This window comes from Patella vulgata, chromosome 4, assembly GCF_932274485.2.
Source record: "Patella vulgata chromosome 4, xgPatVulg1.2, whole genome shotgun sequence".
Taxonomy (NCBI): Eukaryota; Metazoa; Mollusca; class Gastropoda; family Patellidae; genus Patella; species Patella vulgata.
In genome coordinates, this window is record NC_065882.2 from 73,249,810 (window position 1) to 73,274,299 (window position 24,490).

General features: G+C 34.1%; 1 protein-coding gene across 5 annotated transcripts in view; it reads right to left on the reverse strand.

Moving 5' to 3' along the window:
* The window catches only part of LOC126819771 (erbin), a 71,060-nt gene that overhangs the window by 20,481 nt on the left and 26,089 nt on the right, over positions 1-24,490 (reverse strand). For all 5 annotated transcript variants that reach the window (XM_050547990.2, XM_050547989.2, XM_050547988.2 and 2 more), the window contains exons 3-5: positions 10,477-10,658; positions 6,540-6,657; positions 2,649-2,727 (exon numbers count right to left, since the gene is read on the reverse strand). In XM_050547990.2, the coding sequence (XP_050403947.2) occupies positions 2,649-2,727; positions 6,540-6,657; positions 10,477-10,650 (371 nt within the window). In that variant the 5' untranslated portion in view covers positions 10,651-10,658. The remainder of the gene's footprint in view (positions 1-2,648; positions 2,728-6,539; positions 6,658-10,476; positions 10,659-24,490) is intronic.

Consider the following 24,490-nt stretch of genomic DNA (forward strand, 5'->3'; position numbering starts at 1 on the left):
AATTAAATAGTTTGTCCCTTCAAACTTAATTTCATGAGAAGCACCATTGAATCATGATTAAGACAAGATTCTTTTTCTTATGCTGGTTTTGAACAAACTCTCAATTCTCATGGCCCAACCACATTCCTAGTCAAAAAATATCTATGTCTAAATTGACATGGTGTAAACAGCCCTAATTCATTTTATTACATCACATTTGCATAAAAACTTGGACAGAACAAGGTCAGTTTACACAATCGATTAATCACCTAAAAAAAAAACACCATTTTTATTTTAAAGTTCACTTGTACCATGCATGTAAACATGGTAAGAAAAAGAATTTTATTAACTTCCTGTGACATGTCAAGAAATCATCCAGACAATTGGTTTTGTTCAGGCTTCCACCCAATTAATTAAATACAACTATTTAGGCCACATCAAGTTGATTGTCTGCTCTTTGAGGATTTGATAAATAAATAGCCACTTGAATCACATGAAATTTTAAACTTAAAGGAGGTAAATCGCTTTCCTTTGGAACCTAGAAATGGACACAAATGGGTCGTAACGCATATAACAATGTAATATGAAAGTATATAAACTGATTTACATTCAATTGTTTCTGTTTTTACTGTAATTTCTAATTAGTTATGTTCGGCGAAATATGCGAAGAGTCCGAATTGAAAGGCAGTCTTTGGCGTCTGGTTATTCCAGTCTACACTGGTAGTATTTTCCCCTGTGGGATAAGTTAGCCTCGTTCAATACAAATGGCACTTGAAAGCATTCTGCCACGCGATTCGTGTGCCAATTGTAAAATTCTATCAGAAGACCATCTTTTCACGGTAAGTTAACAACATCAATGTTGATTTAAATTGACCAATAAGTCGTGTTTGCAATGTCGAAGACTGTGGATGATATTGAGTTAAAAATTTTGAACTAAAAGCTTTTGAACAGTGCAACCCAGTACTTTTAAATTAGTCTTTTTTCTGCAGAAAGAAAATCTAAATTTTAGCAGGTGCTCCCAAAGAACAGAAAATCCAACAGTTGTGACCTCAAGTCAAGGAGTTTTATATCCAAGCATTTCAACATTATGTATGGCCGACATATTCTATTGCATTGTAATAAATCATAATTAATTACTGTCATTTTCTTTCAAAATAAAAATTATCAATTGTATTTTTAAATCATAAATAATATACTATCAATTTTATAAGAACCCAAAATTATTAGCAAACATTGGCAAATAAATTAATTTTATCAAATTATTTACAGGACTGGAAACATTAAACATTGATGATACATTTTAACACCAATCAAATTACTGTATGTGAACTCGGACATAGAATCTTGATAAAGAGGTTCAAGCGAAAAATTCTCTTAATCCATTTTATTCTTCAAATTTTCAAATAAAACGCTATTTATGGATAAAAATTACACATATTTTCTTACACTGCGACGACGTTTCAAAAAGATTTTAGAAATCGTTATCAAGCATAGTAACACAATTATTAAATGCCATTCACTTAGTCTGTATGACAGCATCAGTGAGATAATCCACTAAGTCTACAGTACAAAATTTCTAATCCTACCAGCGTGAAGGGCATAGTCTTATCTGGGTAGTCTAAATCCATCTGAATGTAAACCGTGGTTTATTTTCTTTATAAAATGGGATATATGTAGATATAATATATATGCGATACATACATGTGGTTACATGTATATAGGATACATGTGGATATATTATATATGGGATACATGTGGATATATAGGATACATGTGGATATATGGGAGACATGTGGATATATGGGAGACATGTGGATATATGGGAGACATGTGGATATATGGGATACATGTGGATATATGGGATACATGTGGATATATGTAGATATGTGGGATACATGTGGATATATGTAGATATGTGAGGATATATGGGATACATTGGGATATATGGGATACATGTGGATATATGTATAAATGTGAGGATATATGGGATACACTGGGATATATGGGATATATCTGGGATATATGGGGTAAATGTGGATATATTAGATACATTTATATGTAGAAATATAGGATATATGGGAACCATCTAAATGTAGATATAATGGATATATGGGATAATGTATAGGATATATGAGATACATGTATATGAGATATATAGGGAGAGAGAGAGAGAGAGAGAGAAATGGGGTTTAACGTCCACTCGACACAAACTAGGTCATTGCGGGACTAACATATGGTTTAATTTTATTTCAATAATTCGCTTGCGCATAGGGGTCTTTAGCAGTGGGAGGAAACCGGAGGACACAGAGAAAACCCACGAGGTTGGACAGGCGACCCTATTCCTTGTCAATGACTCAATGACAGACTTCATGATACAGCGCGCGCACGCTAACCATTCAGCCATCCAACCCCCCGGGATATATAGGATATATGGGATAATGTATAGGATATATGAGATACATGTATATGGGATATATAGGATATATGGGATAATGGATATATAGAATATATCATATATCATCTTCAATAGAAGGCTTGATCTCGCCTTAACTACGTACATCTTATCAAGCTAGATATTGTAAAACTCGCGGTCGTTGCTTAAGGAACATAAGGATATATGGGATATATAGGATATATGGGATATATAAACATTGTGTGGTTGTACTTACTTTCCAAGAGGATTAACACTGGCATCGATTACAGATAATAATTTACATTGTTTTATTGTATCTGGTACATCTATTATACCTGAAATAATATAAATAACATACATTACAACCTACTTTTATACACGCACCCACCATGTTGACAATCACAGACATGAGAAAATTTTACCTGGACAGTGGAGTTCGAGTTCGCACCTACTCTTCATCAAATTCCAACTGTCACAATTTTTTTTTTATAAGTACGCCAAAAAGTACACGAAATAAATTGGGGTTTAACGTCCTACTGTTCAGCTCCTATACTGTGCTAATGAAGACGGGCATACGCCATACAGTGTGCTATGACGGAAATTTTGCCCGGGCAGCGGCACTATCGCCTACTCTTATATCGAATTCCAACTGCCAAGGGATCTTTTACGTGCATTCTAATGTATACACAGGACCTCGGTTTTCTGTCTCATCCGAAGGACTAGACAGCTGTCCTTGTCAGGCCCTCCGTCCTGCATCACTGACAAGGGGAAACCACCCCGGAAAATCTGGATGAACTTTCTCGGCCAATGCTGGGATAGAAAACCCGACATCTAGGCTAGCGACCCAGCGTCTTACCCACTTAGTCACCATGATCCCCCAAAAAGTACACATGTGAACATGTGTTTTTCGACTAGACATGTATTCCTTGCCAGGTCACCATCTGGATTGTTCATAACAAACTGACAGGAAATTTCCACGGACTGGTCCAAGGCCCATCAGTTGAAAATAAATTAATGATAATATGTGCTGATGTATTCAGCGACACACGCCCTCAGTTAACAAAAAATATTTCATTTTATTAAATAACTACTATTAAGCTTCTTTCTTCAATTTATTTATAATTTCTTTTATCAATTGAGCTACCATGTACATTAGGTCTAAATTCAGGTGAAAAGAAAAACAAATTTGAACACAGATAACCCCTAATTATACATACAAACAGGTTATAAAAAAATTATTTTTATTATACAAACAACCCATCAAGATTGTCTGATAAGAAATCAAATTGATTTTCACAAAAGTTCAAGTGCCCTGACCTCTCGTAACTCTCTTCACTGACAAACTACACAATAATCCAGGAAATTATCTACCACAGTGACTATATACTGGGAGTTACCTTGTGGGTCACAAAAATATTTGAAAAGATATGAAACTTCAAAGTTATATACTGTACATATCACAGGTGAAAATAGAGTCATTATTGTTTATTTATTTACTTTTTTTTAACAGGTGGTTGTGGTCGAGTGATATAACGCTTGTATTTTAGATCATAAGGTTTGTCATCGAGTCAAGTAGGGCGGTTTCAATCCCAAACTTGTACATGACAAGGATTAGGGGTACCTACCCAACTTTATGGGTTATCTCCCTGTTTCCTCCACTTTTCTCCCACTGCTAAAGACCATATTTTAATAATAAACTCTCTCTCCTAACAGGTGGTATTATAATACAGCTAATAAGCTATAACTATATAATACAGTCACAGAGAAAGTCAAAATATCTGATGTAAACCTTATTTAAAAGAAAGACTGTTTTATCATTCATATCAAACTATCCCCCTTTTGTGGTTGTCAAGATGTGATCAGTGAAACATTTTAATCAGTAACCAGTGAAACATATTAATCAGTGAAATATGAGGGTAGATTTAAGGGAGAATTTTGTTAACTCTATTAAATTCGGTAACTGATCGATCAATTTGAACACAGCCACGTTATGCTGACACAACTTAATGCTAAGACAGCTATTCTAACACAGACTAAAAGTGTGAACACAGCTTTAGAAAATGTACTAATATAATTGCTGTGAAGGATATAAATTTATATCTTATATCTGATCGATATTTAATACTCTGTTTGTACGATTTTCAGAGCTACATGTATTAACAGAGTCTTTAAATGTGTGAACATGGCTTAAGAAAATGTACTAAAATAACTGCAGTGAGGATATAAACAAATGCATATGTCTGTATCTTATCTGATCTATATTTAATACTACCCATGCACAAGGGTATTAACGGATATTTACTATGTAATCTGCCTATAAACCACAAATAAACGTCAACAGTAGGTGGTAATACTAACATAATTAACGCATTATGATTCTTTAACGCAGGTACTAGATACATGTATAAGCTTACTTTATCTATATTAGGAATTGTCTTGTCCAAAGCTAGCCATCAAATTTTAATCCCAATAAAATTGGATTAATGCATCAGTTCTTCTTATCTACTACAAACATGTACGTTTCACAATCAGTGGACTGATCATGAATAAACATTACAACTCTAAGACTAATCTATATCAAGAATTGTCTTGTCGAAACCTATCCATTAAATTTCAAATCAAATAGGATTATTCGTAATAGGTGAGATTAACGCATGTCTTCTTCTTATCTACAACATTTGATAATTGGATCAGGGATCATGAATAAATATTATTGTCTTTCGGATTCTTAATCTAATCTAGTTGAAACCTATCCATTAAATTTTAAATCAAAAAAGATTATTTGTAATATAAGGGATTAATGCATATATTCTTCTGATCTGCTACATTCAACAATCATGAATTCATGGATTCATGAATAAACATTATAAACGACTCCCAGTGCTTTAAAATAACAGTGTTTAAGATCACATCAAAACTTGGCTTTTGAGGCTGTTTGATGGTCATTAATATTACTGTCCCATCTTCATTAGACTGGTTTAAACACTTAACTTGATAATTTTCATACTATTTTTCAGTATATTGGGTGATGTTGGAATAGCTATTCCGGTAATTAATGCCACTGGGTGTCATTTGAATTTTTCGCAAAAATTAACTATTTGGCCACCTACCCCGCCCCCACCCAGGATTCCATTGGATTAAAAAGAGGGCCATGAAATGTTTCAATGCAGTATTCAATTACGTGTGGATATTATTGGGATAAAGGCCTTTAGTAGTTGAGGGTGGGGTGGGGGTGGGGAGGAGAACAGTGAATAAGAATGTACTGAATATACAACTGGCACAGACAACAGCCCTCATAATCGACATTACATGCATCAGACCACTTGGCCATCCAACTACTATCAATATATAACAGCTACATGTATGATCTGGTTTTCAAAACTTCTTTAACTAAGGTGATATCCATTAATATGATTTTTTTTTTTTTTTTAAAAATAAAGAGTGGTAATGGCTCTTTAATTAAGATGATTCCCTTTAAAATCATAGAAAAAAAAAATAAATAAATAAAAAACCCTCTTTATTAGCCTATTCGGTGCAGATCATGAGTAAGACTTTAAACCCCATTTCATTTTATATAAAAAAAATAAAAATATGGGTGGTGACAAGATAAAGTAAACAAAAATTTCAATTTAAAACTATTTGTTTAGTAAAATGGTGACCTGAGAAGTTATTCTCAACTACTGGGTATTTGCCTACAAAGAAATCACTTGAATGTTTAAGAGCTGTAATGAAAACTTGGTTAGCAAATCTAGCTAACTTCTTGAAGGACGGATAATCATGTATTTATGTCGAGATGGCTCTTCTCCAATCCCCAGTGTACACTGTTATTCAATCTTCTTTACATGTTTTAGAAACACATTGTTTTGACTTACATGTGCTAAATGGATGACATGTTTTGACTTGCTAAAAGACATTGTTTTGACTTACATGTACTGAAAGACATTATTTTGACTTACTAAAAGACATTGTTTTGACTTAATGAAAGACATTGTTTTGACTTACTTTAAAGCATTGCTTTGACTTACTAAAAGACATTGTTTCGATTTACATGTACTATAAAACATTGTTTTGACTTAATAAAAAAAACATTGTTTTGACTTAATAAAAAACATTGTTTTGACTTAATAAAAACATTGTTTTGACTTACCGTTTTTGCTAAAATTTAATTCTTCTAGATTAATAAGACTAGATATAGCTGGTGGAATGTTGATGATTTCATTATCACTGATACTTAACTTTCTGATACCATGACAATAAAATAACTCCTGAAATAATAAAAAAAACATACAAATAATAATAATAATCAATCATAATAACACAACTTTATGCATTTACACTTTCTTATTTTATTACATGTGAAATGTGCTACAGCCTACAAAGGGATCTTTGATGTGCACGACTGCACGCCAATGTGTACACAGGGCCTTGGTTTTTTTTTACCCATCCGAACGAATATACATTGTCCTTTGCCAGCCCCCCTGTCCTGCACCACTGACAAGGGGGGAAACACACCAACAAAATCTGGATGAACTTTGTTGACCAACACCAGGATCGAACACAGGACCTACATGTTAGGGAGCCAACATCTTACTCACTGAACCACTGCAGCTAACTTTATTACATGCAATGCTCTCATAGTCTTACAGATAATTTTATCAAGCAATGAAATTCATTAAAAATAATATTTAAAAAAAAAAAAAAAAAGATAAATTGGTGTCGAAAAAATAATAAGTCTGAATTTGTATGCGAGATTATCATTGACAATGCCTTATATCTTGCCTGGGTATTACTTTAAATAAAACTGTTTAAGAATTCTCAACATTATAGCACAAAGGACATAAATCGCTAAATAAAAACATCAATAAAAACACTTTTATCTGGATTTTTACACAAAGAAATCGTTTGAGAGAACATGTTTAACTGTTCTTCAGGATTTTTGAATAAAATAAAAGAAAACAAAAGGCTTGTTTTAAGGAAAAGTTTCTACTGGTACCATTAGTAAATGTTCGATAAAAACATATGGTAGTTGGCTTAATTAATTTGTTTTTTTAGCAACAAACTCAATCAATTATTAATTAATTCCACATCCTAATCAATCAATACATGTATTCATGTATACACAAGAAGAGGGGAGAGAGAGACGGCGAGAAAAGGTCACTTCAGGACAAACATGGTACAATTTTATTTCAATAATTCGCTTTCACATAGTGGTCTTTAGCAGTGGGAGAAAACCGGTGTACCCATAGAAAACCAACGAGGTTGGGCAGCTGATCTTAAAAGTAGCGGGGAATTAAGATGATGATGGCAACTACAGGGTTAATGTCCATCTCCACCTTTGTAATTTCGGAGACATGTGTCTCCGTAGAAACATGACAAAAAAAGTCGAGAAAAAATAAAGTCACTAATTTTTATTTGCATTATATTATTGAGGATTAATCAATACTAAAATGTATTCACTGATTTGATTATTTAAATTTTACGTTAAACTTAAAAATCCAAGGTAGATAATCTCCTGGCTCGGATTGAACTAGATTAAAAAGAGGCTCATCAAAAGATCTCAACAAAGATTATAGGAGAGCTAGCTCATTTTGACCATACAAGTACATGTATCCTATTTATATATGTATCGCCTGCAGATACTGAATGGAATTGAACCAATTTTTGACTAACATTCACTTTAGAGATTCTACTTTCACAATATTGTAGTATGAAATGAAATGAAATGGGGTTTAACTGGGCTAATAAAGACGGGCATACACCATACAGTGTTCTATGAGGGCCTACTCTTATATCAAATTCCAACTGCCAAGGAATCTTTTACGTGCATGCCAATGTGTACTGGACAGCTGTCCTTGTTATTGTAGCATGCATAAGATTCAAGGTACAATGTACTTCAAAAGGTGAAAGTGAACTAACAAGGAACCAATTTAAACATTTAAACAAGTTTTTGAGCCCTGGTGTTTTTAATCAAGCTAAGACAAAAATAAAAAAAACATAAAAAAAGACGTTTGATAGGATACAGACCACAACAAGCTAATTGAGGAGAAAAGCTTTTTATTTCATGTCGGCTATGTTTACGGTGTTTTAATTGCCGAGTTCGACACCAAGTGAGATATTTTAATCAGCCACCCATTGAGTGATGTCGTGTTTTACAACTTTACGGCATGTATCTTTTACATCCCTAACGTAAATGGCAGACGACCCACCAGTGCAAATAACAAGAGAGTTTTCTTGAACTTCGATCAATCCAATGAACAAGATAAGATGAAATGGGGTTTAAAGTCCTACTGTTCTGCTCCGACTGGGCTAATGAATATGGGAACAGTCTGGGTTAAATCGGAGGAAGGACATTAAAAAGATGGCTGATTGACATGATAACCTGTGTGCACTACATAAAATAAAAATTAATGGGATGTACCACCAACACCCTATAGAAATGAAATAAAATGGGGTTTAACAGAACTTCACATCTTAAAAATTCATGGGGAGATAAAAAAAGTTCTCTTGGTATAGGAACAAATTGAAAATCACTCTTCTTGAATTAAGATCGGGACATGACACATGTAATCGTATGTAATGCTATTTATTCTTATGTTTCTTTTATATTTCGAAAGATGCATCAATGTGATTTAAATATTGTGTGATCGCGATTGACATAGGAAGTAAATATGAAGTAAACATGAATATCCCCTGCCGAGGCCGAGCGATGATGTACAGCAATTTCCAACATTTTTTGTGGAAATAAAATATGCAGTTGGGGAATATGATTACAGGGAAACAAGGATTGCAATAATATACACGTCTAGATTGGGATTTATGTGAGCAAGAGCGCACCTCAAACATGAAGGCCTAGTTTAATGTCCTACTTTTCAGCACCAACTGGAATAATAAAGATGGGCATATGCCGTGCAGTGTGCTAAGAGAGAAAATTGCTTTGACAGTGGTGCTATGACCTATTCTTATTTGAAATTTCAACTGTAAAGGGCTCTTTTACGTGGACGCCAAGATGTACACGGTACCTTGGTTTTTCATACACATACCATCCAAACGACTAGACGCCACTGTCCTGCACCACTGACAAGGGGAAACCGTGCTGGAAAATCCTACGAAACTATCTTGGCCACCACCTGGAGAGAACCCGAGACCTGGTTAGGTATTATGTGAAGGGCTTGGTAAGATTTGAGGAGTTAAAGCGAGATTTTCCAGGTGTGGTTTCTTCATGTAAGTGGTGCAGGATGGAAAGCCGAGCGGGGAGCCAGGTGGCTCAGTGAGTAAGACATTGGAAGGATCTTCCAGGTTAGCCAAGAAAGTACCTCAGGATATTCCAGGTGTGGTTTCTCCATGTCAGTGGTGCAGGATGGAGCACCCAGCAGGGAGCCAGGTGGCTCAGTGAGTAAGACATTGGAAGGATCTTCCAGGTTAGCCAAGAAAATACCTCAGGATATTCCAGGTGTGGTAGACAGGTGGCTCAGTGAGTAAGGCATTGAAAGGATCATCAAGTTGTGGTTTCTCATTGTCATTGGTGCAAGATAGAGCACCCAGCAGGGAATCAGGTGACTCAGTGAGTAAGACAATGAAAGGATTATCTGAGAACCAGAATATTTTTTTGTATGGCCTTATATTTTTACAGATTCGTTTGTTATCCAAGCCAAGTGTATCTAGAACCCGAGCCAGCTCTCTTTCCTATTTAGAATCCAAATTCTTTTTATTTACATCTAGAGAGAGCATTCTTAAACTTTTGGTCTAAGAATTAGTATACAATACAGAGTGCTAATCACATAACTAGGGTGATTTAAGGATATCTAGGAAGCAGTAGTTTCGAACAGTTTGGTCTGTCCAGAGATATGCCAGTATGAAGTATTTGTATATCACATTTCTTTAATTTATTTTCAAGAAATGGTGGTCCTTAATATTCTACAGAGAGAAAGAGAGAGTTTAACCTCCACTCCACACAAACTAGGTTATTTCGGGACTAACACATTGTTCAGTTTTATTTCAATAATTCGTTTGCTCATACTGGGGTCTTTAGCAGTTAGTAGTGGGAGGAAACCAATATTTATAAGTTCATATGTTATTTTACTCACCCTGGGCAAATCTCGAATCTGATTTGAATCTGTCAGAAGTTCTTCTAAAGTTCTTTCAAAATTAAAAACTTCGCTCGGAACGTCTGCTAGACTACAATGTCTGTAATCTAATGTGGTGATGTCGTCCTCTATCTGGGGTTTAAGACAGGGACACTTCCGCACAAAATCAACCATTTTATTACCTGAAAAATACATGTAGTTAATGAATAAAGTTAATGAAATCAAATGAAATGGGGTTTAACTTCCTAATGTTCTGTTTCAATTAGGCTGGACGGGCATGCACCATAGTGTGCTATGAGGGGAATTTTTACCCGGACAGCAACGATATGGTCTACTCTTAATTTCAAATTCTAAATGCTAATGTCTCTACTGCACCACTGATTTTCTGTCCCATCCAAACAACTATTCATTGTCCCTTGACAGGTAGTGTGTCCTGCACAACTGACAAGTGGGATACCACGTTGGTAAATTCTGATGAACTTTCTCATCCAACACTGGAATCAAACCAGAACCAGTATGTAATAATTTGGTCACTTCTGATGAACAATCTTACATCAATTCATAAATATTGTAAACAACACATTTTATATCCAAAAACTTTTAATATTAAAACTTTAATCATTTCTTTCGTAGATAATGATAAATTGTTTTTTAATCAGAGATAAATCAAAACTAAACATCAAAGATACTATCTGCTATAATTGTATGAATTTGATGTATTGTGATCTATTTATCATCGTATATCAACATTTGTTATCTTCTGCTTAATACAATCATATCATTCATAAAAAAATATTGTGTCTTAAAATCTCAACTAATCAAATTGCTTATCTCTACTTAACCTTTGCAGAATAATATGCACGGTCAATTACATTTTAAATATATTTTATTGCAACTATATAAGCCTCAAATTTTATCGACAAAGAACCAGAACAATGAAGAAAAAATAACTTTTGATTCTTTAACGTCTAAATACGTTAGAAGGCCAATAGTAGTTGATTGTCTTTATTACAAATTAACAAAGTAAGGGTTGAAAGGTGTTCTACAAATAATAAATGAGTTATTTTTCTGAGGCTCACTAATATTCTAAGACAGGAAAAAATGACATCATAAATCAATAGAAAGTAATGGAAATAATCGTAACTTACATAAGTCAATAGAAAGTAATGGAAATAATCATAACTTACATAAGTCAATAGAAAGTAATGGAAATAATCATAACTTACATAAGTCAATAGAAAGTAATGGAAATAATCATAACTTACATAAGTCAATAGAAAGTAATGGAAATAATCATAACTTACATAAGTCAATAGAAAGTAATGGAAACTGTTTAAAAATAATCATAACTTACATAAGGATTGGTCCATTCGAATCATTTCTGGACTAATATGTGTTTGTATCTACAGGAATACTTTTAACTATTAATGCATTTAGATTGAAAGCTATATATTTGTCTTTTAATCCAGAATATTCTGCTCAGGTGTTACAGATTTTAGCTCTGTATGATCCATAAGTGCTCAGGTGTTAACAGATTTTAGCTCTGTGTGTTCCATAACTGTGCAGATAATCCTAAAGTATTCTCCAAAATCATTGTTAGCAAGGGTCTTTCGTGGATATACGCATAGTTACACATCACATACTTTAATGTTAATATTGTGCTTAAAAAAACTACTCATATGTTAGAGCTTTTCCCTCTATATGTTCAATTACTGCTGAAATAATCTTGAAGTCTTCTCCAAACAGTAATTGCAGGAAGACCGCACTACACACAAACAAAATCGATAAGACAAGCTTGCGGACAAGACACAAACTACACAGACATTGCAAGCAATAGACAACAAATATAAAGTCTGTGGATATACACTATGCGTAGTTGCACATATGCTAACATAGGTATAATTATTTGAGATTATCTACGAATACAAGAGGCGTATTGATACGTTGGTGCCAGGATTAACCAAGAAAGAAGATAGGCGTAGTGATATGTCAAGTATAAAGTGATGTTTGAAGCCTGGAGACTATGAGATTTAATCGCTTTATAGGTGACTATATTTAATGATAGTATATCTGTTTCACCAGATTGAATACTTGATAGCGCGAATATACTAATTCATTGATAATACAGGATTACGGTGACACAATTTAATCAAAATATATAACGATAACATCGTAGATTCAACACAATAATCAACCCACAAAAATAAGTTGCCAGGGAATGAAACATATACCGCATAGCTGCTAAGTCGGCTGAGCATTCCAAAGGTGCGAATAGTTGACAACGATTTAATACAAAGTCAATTCAGTACAAATTTCCTGTATTCAAAATTAGTGTTTTATTATTTACAAGCACATTATTTTGTTGACTAGAAAAAAAAAATCCACAAAAATAATACATTAATTTTTTTTCCCTTTAAACCTTTGCAAAAAAATTCTGATTGGCTTCTAGGCCTGTGCCCCCTCAAAACAATAAGCAACAGAGATTTTAATCAGACATGAAATTCAAAATGGTTGATAATTGAAAATGGTGTCAAGCTCTAATTACATGAAAGAGAGCGAGAGAGAAATCGGGTTTAACATCCACTTGACACAAATTAGGTCATTTCGGTACAAATATATTGTACCATTTCATTTCAATGAATCTTTAGCAGTGGGAGGAAACCAGAGGACCCAGAGAAAAGCCACCCGGTTGGGATAGGCTACCCTACTCCTTTTCACATACATGTATAAGTGTGGGATCGAAACAACACCTATTGATTCGATGATATATCTTATCATTTGAAGAGCCCACGTTAGACCATTCGGCCACCCAAACCCACCAGAAGCCATCAATTTTAGGAAAAAGTGGTATAAAATAACATACGAGTAATATCTTTAAAACATTCACCATAAGAGCCATTGAATGGCGAGGATTCACAATATGTCCTTTTTTCGAGTGGTATTATTATTAATTTCTCAAACATTTTTAGAAATAGAGTAGTATTTGTGTAAAATGGTTTGCATTAAATTGAACAGAAGACTAAGAAACTTTTGAAGTAATTTTTATAACATTCACCATAGGATCTATTCAATAGTGAGGATTCACATATTTGGGAGGAATTATTAATAATTTATTCAAAGACATCTCTCATCTAATAACTTATACATATATTTTTCAATTCTTTTCCTTTCTCTGTCAACACCCAGGTAGGTAAACAAACAATCAAAACGATCAAACACAAGAACTGAATAAGAGCACATGGTCTGGATGTTTATAGGCTTAGCTTAATGACCCATATATAAAATCCCTTAATACAACAAAATTATTAAAAAGACCCTCGAACCGAGTCAACACATGGTTGTGTATATATTTTATTAACAACCCACAGTCATCCTTTCTTTGAACGATAGATCAGTTGTAATCAGCCATTGTTACGACGATGTTCAAATATTTACGTTAAAATGACACAAGACCTATATAATAATCAATGTACTGTACAAACATGAGGTAACTTTACGTTGATATCTATTATAAAGAAAGGTCATCTTGTAAGATGGATCAATTTGTAAAGAGGGTAAAAAAAAGAGCTTTATAAATTTCCAACTACGGTCGTTTTGTAAAGAGAGAGAGAGAGAGAAATTGGGTTTAACATCCACTCGACACAAACTAGGCCATTTCGGGACTAACATATGGTTTAATTTTATTTCAATAATTCACTTGCGCGTAGGGGTTTTTAGCAGTGGGAGGAAACTGGAGGACTTAGGGAAAACCCACGAGGTTGGACAGACGACCCTACTCCTTGTCACGTACAATCGGGGATTTGAAACCACGACAGTTGACTCAATGACAGGCCTTATGATACAGCGCGCACTTGCTAACCCTTCGGCCATCCACCCCCCTTTGTTTTGTAAAAAAAAGTTGTATAATGGTGGTGTTAGTGGTGCAGGAAGAGGGTTGATAACGACAGCTGCATAGTCATTCGGATGGGATGAAAAACTGAGGTCCTGTGTACACATTGGCGTGCACATAATAGATCCCTTGGCAGTTGGTATTTGATACAAGAGTTGGCCCTAGCCCCGCAGTCCGAGCAAAATTTCCCTCATAGCACACTGAATGATGTATTCGCATCTTCATTAGCCCAGTCGGAGCAGAACAGTAGGACAGTAAACCCCACTCCTTTTCATTTTTTCATTTTGTTTAGTACATCTAAAATTATTATTTTCAGGTCTGCATGTTGGATTTGAGACCATCTACATATCATACAAGAACATTAAATCAACAGCTTGAATTAAACGTTTCGTTAGAGAAATACCGAACATGTAACTCAGTTTTGAAGATACATGAAGAAAAGCCTTTAAGCTTTAAAAGAACACTTTAAAGACTAGGTGAATTTGTCGGAAATGTTCTGGCCCCGCGCCAATGTTTACCCAGACCTTAAATTCGAAATAACATCACGTTGACGGCAACAAGTTGTTGTCTGATGAAGGCATTTGAAAACAAATCATTCCGCCAGTGTTAACATAGACGACATTTGTCCACCATTTGTATCTCAGATTTACTTTCTCAAATAGACTTTTCATGATTAACTAAGCAGTACAATTTACTAGAATATACTACAGCAAACAAAACATCAAAAATCTTTACGAATGTCACGTTTCTTCTAGTTCTGTTATTCTATGCCAGCCAGAATATTTTGTCAATTATTAATTAGCTTTAAATCATTGTTTATTTATTCAAGCTTTTAATCCTACTAAATGTTGAATACGTATATCAATTCAGAATTTCTAACAAAGAGAGAGAAATGAGGTTTAACATCCACTCTGATGTATATTGTTTGGAAGATCTGTCAATGGGCATTAAACAACCAGAACATGATCAAGTTTTTGATAAATAAAAAAAAAAAGCATCTAATTTATAGATTTGATAGTATAAACGCATGTGTTTGAACTTAGAGAGAGAAAGAGAAATGGGGTTTACTGTCCACTCGACACAAACTAGGTCATTTCGGGACTAACATATGGTTCAATTTTATTTCAATAATTTGCTTGCGCATAGGGGTCTTTAACAGTGGGAGGAAACCAGAGGACCCGGAGAAACCCCACGAGGTTGGACAGGCGACCCTACTCCTTGTCACGTACAACCAGGGAATCGAAACCACGCCAGTTGACTCAATGACAGACCGTATAATACAGCACGCACGTGCAAACAATTCGGCCATTCAACCCCCCCTCCCCCCCCCCCGTTTGAATTTAGAATCACAAATGACATGGTTTAGACAATGAATACATTCACAGCAAGCCAAGGAAATAAACTAATCATTTGGTCAAAAACCAGGGCTTGGATATACATATCTTGTTTACCTCATATTAAACATACATTATGCAAGAGCTAAATCTGCCTATTGCAGGTCTTTCTTTAACTCTGAAATGTCATTTAAATTATTAATTAGACATTAATTAACTATCCAGACAATAATCAACTCCCGATCACATTGGATACTCGAGATTTTAACTAGATTAGAACGGTTCGCCTTATAAAGAATATAATTTTAAAATGGGAAAGCGAGGTTAAGTCTTGAATATACCAGTGCCCTAGCTGGTTACCACAATGCACACATCTTGACAAAACTACAAATACTGATAACTTGGCTCAGAATGTAGTAATCAGAAGGAAGTTTTCAATATTTTCATTTTACATTATTTATTTTTGAGCTACATTATTTATTTTTGAGCTACTATAACAAAAAAGGTCAGCTCTTTATCAAAATCTTACATAATGTTTCTTTAACTAGATATTTTGTTAGCATTATTCCAATTTTTTAAAAAAATCTTTAAGTGTATTTACACATAAAAACTAGCAATTTAAGGCAGGTATAATAAACAAGAAATAAACCTAAGGTCAGCTTTTAATGACCAGCTGACAGGATCTCTACAAAGCTTAATGGAGTGATAGATTTCTGTAACTAGAGTCTCAATCAAATTCTTATTTGCTTGTTAAACTGGTCAGCCCACTGACTGGACAACAGCTTGACCAGTCCACTAACTGTAAGTCACGCGCCATTGACAAACATCAAAGGGTGTATACATACTAAGTATGTAGTTACTACCAGGCTTTGAACACAGTAATGAATGGTTTAAATGATACAATGTAAAAGACAGAATATTTTTTCTGTATGTTATTTATTATTGCTGGGTTGTTTGATACACGGGTGTTATACACATGTAGATCACATTTCAAACTATGAAGAAAGAGCTAGATTTCTTCAGATTATCTCTAATCAGACTGTAAAGAAATATTGTCAAGTAAAGAGTCTAATAAAATGAGCCTCTTTTTTTATGTTATGGGGATATTTGTGTATCTTATTTTTATGTAATGAGAGAAGTCTTGTACTATGAAGAAGGGGCTGGACTTATTCAAATTATCTGTAAAGAATTATTGTCAAAAAAACAGTCTAATAAAATGAGCCCCTTTTTATGTTATGGGAATATTCATGTATTTTAAATTTATGCAATGAGAAAGTCTTGTACTACATGTACAAGCCACTTTTATGTTATGGGAATATTTATGTTCTGGGAAAAGTACCTAAAATCTATGTATGAGAAAAGTCTTGTACTATAGGAGCTTTTACGGGTTTCCCTTTTGACGTCATTTTCGGTCATGCGCAGACCCTGGCCTTATTCGTAGACTGAAACCCATAGGCCAGTGTGTGTTTTTTTGTGAACATACCGTCGTACAGCAAGCTTCTTTTACATAAAATGGAACTGAACACCATTTCTATATATGTGTAAGCTTTACCGACCGATGCCAGAAAGCGATTTTACAAAAACTTCGATATAGGAAACATACGGCAAGTTTACAATACCCGTAATTGGCCGTTTGCAATTGAGGAAACAAGTGGATGACTGATCCGTGCTCATGGCCCGAACTAGAATTAGGTCAAGTTTATTACGCATTTTACGGTCCAACAGATGTTATATATTAATTACGGGACTATTAACACAAAAGATTTAAATGGTCTATCCTATTTACATTCAACTGCCGACTGGACAGTTCTTTGCGAGGTTGATATATCGTCTGCTGTAGCACTGCATGCTACCCTACTCGACACGAAACAATTTGAAAATAATTCCAGCTAATAATACTATAAATAGTATGCAATATGCAAATAAGATTGTTTATGCGTATTGTTAGTCAATAGCTATTGTAAATTTCCCCGCGTTTAGACGGCTCTAACCAATGATAAAATAGTTTGGTGCACGGGGTAAAACTTTAGCCATTTTTAGAAATTTTCCTCTTGATGGGATATGAATAACGGAAAGAATAAAACGAAGATCAAGTTGAATCTGTGAACATTTTTTAAAACCGTTTTTTTCCGTTAATTGTAACCACATAAATCGTCTTGACTCAGCTTTTGGCACTCAGTGAAATTTTAATTCAATCAGTTTATCTTGCCGCAACCAAGAAGAAGAACGATACATTTGTGTCCATTTTATCAATTTCTAATTCAGTATTTGGTTCAGAGAACAACTGTTGAATGAAAATAATATGTAACTGGACTCGGTGCATTCTATACAGCGTGATTATTATTTGTTCTCTTTTCTTAGATGTGCTACGGTCGTGCTTAAATTTTAATATCGTCTTGAATAATTCGTTCGTGGAACCGCAGGTCAACATCTCTAACCCATTCTATTATTTACTCTTATAATGCTCTATTTCATGGCATTTTACAAGCAAACAGATGTTATCTATTTATTGTTTGCAGTAAAATTAAAACAAAACATATAAATCGGCTTCATACAGCAATGCATCTTTGTAATGCTTTTGCGTACTGCAGTCAACTGGACCGTGTGCGAGCTTGACATATATCGTCTGCTACAACGCAGTATATCGTCAATAAAACGAAACAAAAATAATTTAGACACGATTTGAAATTGGTAATTTATTACGAATGCTACACGCAACTTACAACAAGAGTGGCATTCAAGAATACTTTTTGTATAAAGAGAAAAAGAGGAAAAAACCCATTTTCCCTAGCATTTACCATGTTAAGACCCGTGTTGAAAAAGGCCAGGCTAAAAATAGACACCGGAAATACGTCACACGTAAAAGCTCCTATATAAAGAAGGGGCTGGACTTCTTCAGATTATCTGTAAGGGAATTTTGTCAAGAAAAGAGTCTAACAAAAGCAGCTCCTTTTTTATGTTATGGGAATATTTGTGTTATGGGAAAAGTACCTATGTAATGGGAAAAGTACCAATGTAATGAGAAAAGTCTTGTACTATGAAGAAAGAGCTAGATTTCTTCAGATTATCTGTAAAGAAATTTTGTGAAGAAAAGAGTCTAACAAAAGCAGTCCCTTTTTATGTCACAGGAATATTTAAGTTCAAACTATGAAGCAAGAGCTGGACTTCTTCAGACTATCAGTAAAAAAATTTTGTCAAGAAAAGCGTCTAACAAAACCAGCCCCTTTTTTATGCAATGGGAATATTTATGTTATCAGAAAAGCACCCTTTTTTTTATGTTATATGAATATTTGTCTTATGGGAATATGTATTTATGTTACAGAAAAATTTATCTTATGGAAATATTTATGTTATGGGAAAAATACTTTAAATTCATGTCATGGGAAAAATTAGGCACAATTAATCCTTTTGGTGCCTGTTAATTTTTTGGGCACTGTTTTGTTTTATTTTATTTATCAGTGTTTTTAATGATCCTTTTGGTGCCTGTTAATTTTTTGGGCACTGTTTTGTTTTATTTTATTTATCAGTGTTTTTAATGATATTTTCAAACATATTAGGTACTTAGTTTAAATAAAATTCATTCAATAAACTGAACCGGAGTGAACAACAGGTAAAGGGCTATAAAGATCTCTCCAAAATTAAAAAATACCTGTAGTTAAATCTTATATATCTACAATTATAAAGAATGGTGGAGATACATGTATAGACAGTGATCGAGTTACAAACATATTTACATTTCTTGGAATATAATGTTAAGACATATTACATTTTCATGTTAAATTAGGAAATAAAACTGAAATAACTTTTGGATTGCATAAATATATTTTTAGATTATCAATTTCAAATATTTAGAATATTTAGGATTGCAATATACATGTAAAATTAGACCTAAAATATTTTGATATTGTCTGCGATATGACATCAGTGGAAGCGGATGTTAAATAAAACTATATCACACACAACATTTTAATGATGTATATTTTGTAGAATTGTTCTTGAGGTACCAGTTCATTATAGTACACAAACAACTGTGTGGTCAAACTAAAAACAAAATTTCCAGGCCAGTTATTGACCTTTAAGCTGCTTTCAGGTAGTTTAATAATATACATGTACCGTCTTCATTAGCCCAGTAGGCCTATAGGAGCAAAACAGTAGGATGTTAAACCCTATTTCCTTTAATTTTATACAATTACATGTATGGTAGATGGTCAAGTATCACAAAAACCACACTTGACCACAGAAACCAAACAAAATAGATTTGAATAAGTCATGTCCATTTATCATAACAATACACACATATCTTATTCTCTTCACAAATCTACTTGTCGTGGGGACAATTACTGAAGATTATCAATAAAACAGAATACAAAGTATGTCCACAATAGATGACGGGATACAAATCTGGGCAAATTGCCCAGCACGACCTATAGACTGATATTTCTGATTCACTACACATGAATAATCGTGAATACTCTATCTTGCTGGGAAATCCGTTAAATCCCAACTATTCTCTTATTTGTTCATATTTAATTCTCTCAATTTACACGCCGACATTTAAATTAGTTTTATTGCTACGAATCGGTGAATCACGTACGATACACGTTATTATCACTGACTATAAATATTTGTAAATCTTATTACGTGGGTATATAAAATTTATTAAGATACGTTTTTAATATCAAATAACATAAATATTTCTACACTTTATTTAATGTTCGTAAAATTACATAACACCTGTAAATCTTATTAACAAAAAAACACTTTTTCTATATCATATGACATCATCAATTCTACACCTATTTTCATCTACGTAAAAATACAAAACACTTGTAAATCTTATTACTAAAAAACACTTGTTTTATATCATATGACATCATCATTTCTACACCTTATTTCATCTACGTAAAAATACCATACATTTATGAATGATAATAGCGAGCAATTAATCTGTTCAATCAAAAATCAACATTAAAAAAACTATTATTATCATATAAACATTATTATTCTAGGATTCCACTATTCCACTATCTTATCATATATTGAGGTCATTCGTAGCAATCGTGTTGATCACATCGAAACATCCCAGATCGTGGGACAATCCTATCGAACCTAGCATTACATATATGGATACAAATATTTCTATGCCTTATTTCAAGTACATAAAAATACAAACCAGTTGTAAGTAAATAATTATAGTGAGCAATCAATTCGTACATTCTACCAAAAAATAAACATTAGGTACATGTATGAATATAAAATTCATTATATTTATATAAACATTATTATATACAATTACCTATAGGCCTACTTACATGTATATAAATATTTCTTTATCAGAACATATTACAGTTTGTACGTACAGATTTAGATTTTATTAGGATATTTATTCATTACCAGGATATTGTAATATCTATAATGTATATGACTGCCATTGGTTTGTTCGTCTGTTTGGGTCATTTCGGGACTAACATATGCTTCAATTTTATTTCAATAATTCGCTTGTGCATAGGGGTCTTTAGCAGTGGGAGGACACCGGAGGACCAAGAGAAAACCCACGAGGTTGGACAGGCAACCTTACTCCTTGTAATATACAACCAAGGAATCGAAACCACCCCAGTTGACTCAATGACAGCTCTGATCAGAGGCTGAAATTTCAAATATAAGGTTTGATGAAGCTAGGAGCTACACGGGCCTGGAGGTGTTGCACCACCACCTTTGATTTCAGAGCTATAATAAATAATACATGTACATGTACAATTGTAAAATTTATCAGGAATTTGATCGATGATACTATAATATATGGATAACTTCAGCGAATTCCACCTGTCAACAGTTTTTTTTTTATTAATAGTAATACACCAATGTTTATATTTTTACAACCTCAGTCAGAAGCTGATTTCAATTTTAGTTCTCTAGGTCAAGGGCGAAGAATTTTGCCCCAACAGCAGCATTTCTGCCTTCTCAAAGATTCTTTTACACCTACATGTTTGGCCAATGTGTACACCAGTTGAAAGAGATCACCGTTCAGAAGTTGATTTGACAATCACTTATAGTTCTTTAAGGCAAGTTTTATTTTCAGATACGATTTAAATAAATTTTTTTAAAAGTCATTAACCGTGTTTGCACTGCAATTAACGAGTCCCTGTCGACATTTAAATATACAATAGACAACGCACGTCTGACTGGATGTCTTTAAAACCAAAATTCACACAGAAAAATACATTCAACAATTATAAAGTAAACTACATGTACACTCAACTAGGCATATCAAATTCAGATATAATCATAAAAGATATTCTACATGTATAATCAGCCATTAAATTCGTCAAAGCATGACTCAAGAAAAAAATATTTCTCATAAAACCAACAATAGTTATGGTGGTTATGTAGTGTGTACGATGGACTCAAATCAAACATGTAATGTAATCATATACCATATGTACAAGCATGTCTTATAAAAGATTTCAAGGAGAGAAAGATTAAAGAGAGAATGAATAAATTAAAAAGTTGATATGCTTTGAAGATTTTTTGTGGAGGGTTAAAATATAATATGTTCATATGAAGGTTCAGAAATTTTTGTGTTGCAACGCTCAAAGCCGATCGTAGAATGGTGGGATTTATATTTATGTGTAAATTCTACTGAGAACACATGGTTCGATTAGAGATTCATCATTCCCCGTATTATAGTTTGCAAGGGATTCCTATTGCAGTAATATTACACATTGATATCTATTTTTAATTTGAAACCAGCGGCTGCCAGGCAGGATATGCCCACATTTTGCAAGCGATGGATAGAGAACAAGCTAAAAAAAAGTGATTTTTTGTACAATCCAGGGCCATAATTCAGGAAGTTACAATCCGATATGTGTGAATATCAACAGGAACCAAGATCTTCAAGTTTCATAAAAATTGGATCAAAATTGTATCCTCTAGAGGGTCCACAACCTTGATAAACCATATATTTACACTATTTGCATACGAGGGGTGGCCATTTTGTCCGGCAGTTTTGGTCTGAATTTCATGAAATTTGAACTCGAGCATCATTACGGTGTTACGGTGATATTTATAAATCAGATAATAATTGTGATCTACTGTATAGAGGGGCCACAAGTTAAAAATGCGATTTTTCGTACAATAAGGGTCCATAATTCAGGAAGTTACTATCCGATATTCGCAAATATCGAAAGGAACCAAGATCTTTGGGTTATAAACATCCATTTCAAGTTTCATCAAAATCACATAGAAATTGTGACCTCCAGAGTGTCCACAAGCTAAAAACGTGATTTTTCGTACAATCAGGGGCCGTAATCCATGAAGTTTCGATCCGATAACGAAAGGAAAACCTATATTTCAAGTTTCGTCAAAATCGGATAAGAATTGTGACCTGTAGAGTGTTCACAAACAATTTGTGGACGGACAGAGGTGACGACAATATACGTCCACATGAAAATGTGGGCGTATAAAAACAGGATCAGTGTTTTAATTATAACATGTCAGGTCATTTAATTTACTTACATGAAGTTTGGAAAATAAGTAGGGTTACGGTTGGAATTGGCATAGGACAGTTACTACTAAAAGTAGGTCTCAAGTAGGTTATAAGATTGATCAGTAATCATGTCAACTGTTGATAGTAAGGAAGTTACACAATCTTATAGCTAAATGATGTGTGGTATAATTAATTCTCTAGTCCGTGCTTTATTATCCAGGTAATTAAGGTGAGTCCATTGTTTATTATCCAGGTGATCAAGTGGGTACGTGGTTTATCAAGGAAGAGCCATCTTCAAGATCAGAAGGTCAATGAGTATATTTGTAATCCTAGCAAGGTGCTTTCATACCTGTGATAAGTTTTAATGACTTGAGGTCCTCCTTTAATGACTTTATGACCCCATGTGAATCAAACAAAAGCATATCTAAAGCCTGATTGACACAGAAATGAATCAAAAGCTGTGTATTGCAGCCCATAATCATACTGCAATACAGGTGCAAGACAATTCGTCCTTGGACAACTTGTCCCCAGACAATTCATCCCTAGGACTATTTATACCCCACCAATTTTTCCCCGCTAATTTGTCTGTGGATAATTCTTCCAGGGATAAATTATCCTGGAACGCATTGTCCTAGAGCCCTGCAACACATTCATTGCAATACGTGCATTGCAATACAACTGGGTGAAATAAACAATAATCATACATGTACATGTATTTCAAATATTACGAGAATCATGGAGGGGCAACAGAAACACCCCCTTTCTAAAGTTGCAGAGGCTGGACACGCAGGTAGATCTGTCTAGCTGCTGAATCAAAAGTTAATTAAAGAACAGATAATTTAAAAATCAACGTTCAACTGTAGTACCACACAGATTTTTAAGTTCGAATAGAAAGGTGATTTATTCATCAATTTAATGATTTTTGAGTCGATATGTTAATTGTTAAAGGACAGTGAAATAAAATGAAATGAAATGAGGTTTAATGTCCTACTGTTCTGCTCCTATACAGGGCTAATGAAGATGGGCATACGCCATACAGTGTGCTATGAAGGAAATTTTGCACAGCCTACTCTTATATCGAATTCCAACTGTCAAGGGATCTTTTACGTGCATGCCAATGTGTACATGGGACCTCGGTTTTCTGTCCCATCCGAAGGACTAGACAGCTGTCTAGCTTCTTACCCACTTAGCCGCCATGACCCCTTGTTAAGGAAGAGTCGCAAAATTTCAACACTAGCATGCAAAGGAGTATCCTGTTGATAAATCTTGACGGCCCCACCCATCTGCACCGACAGAGTAAGATAA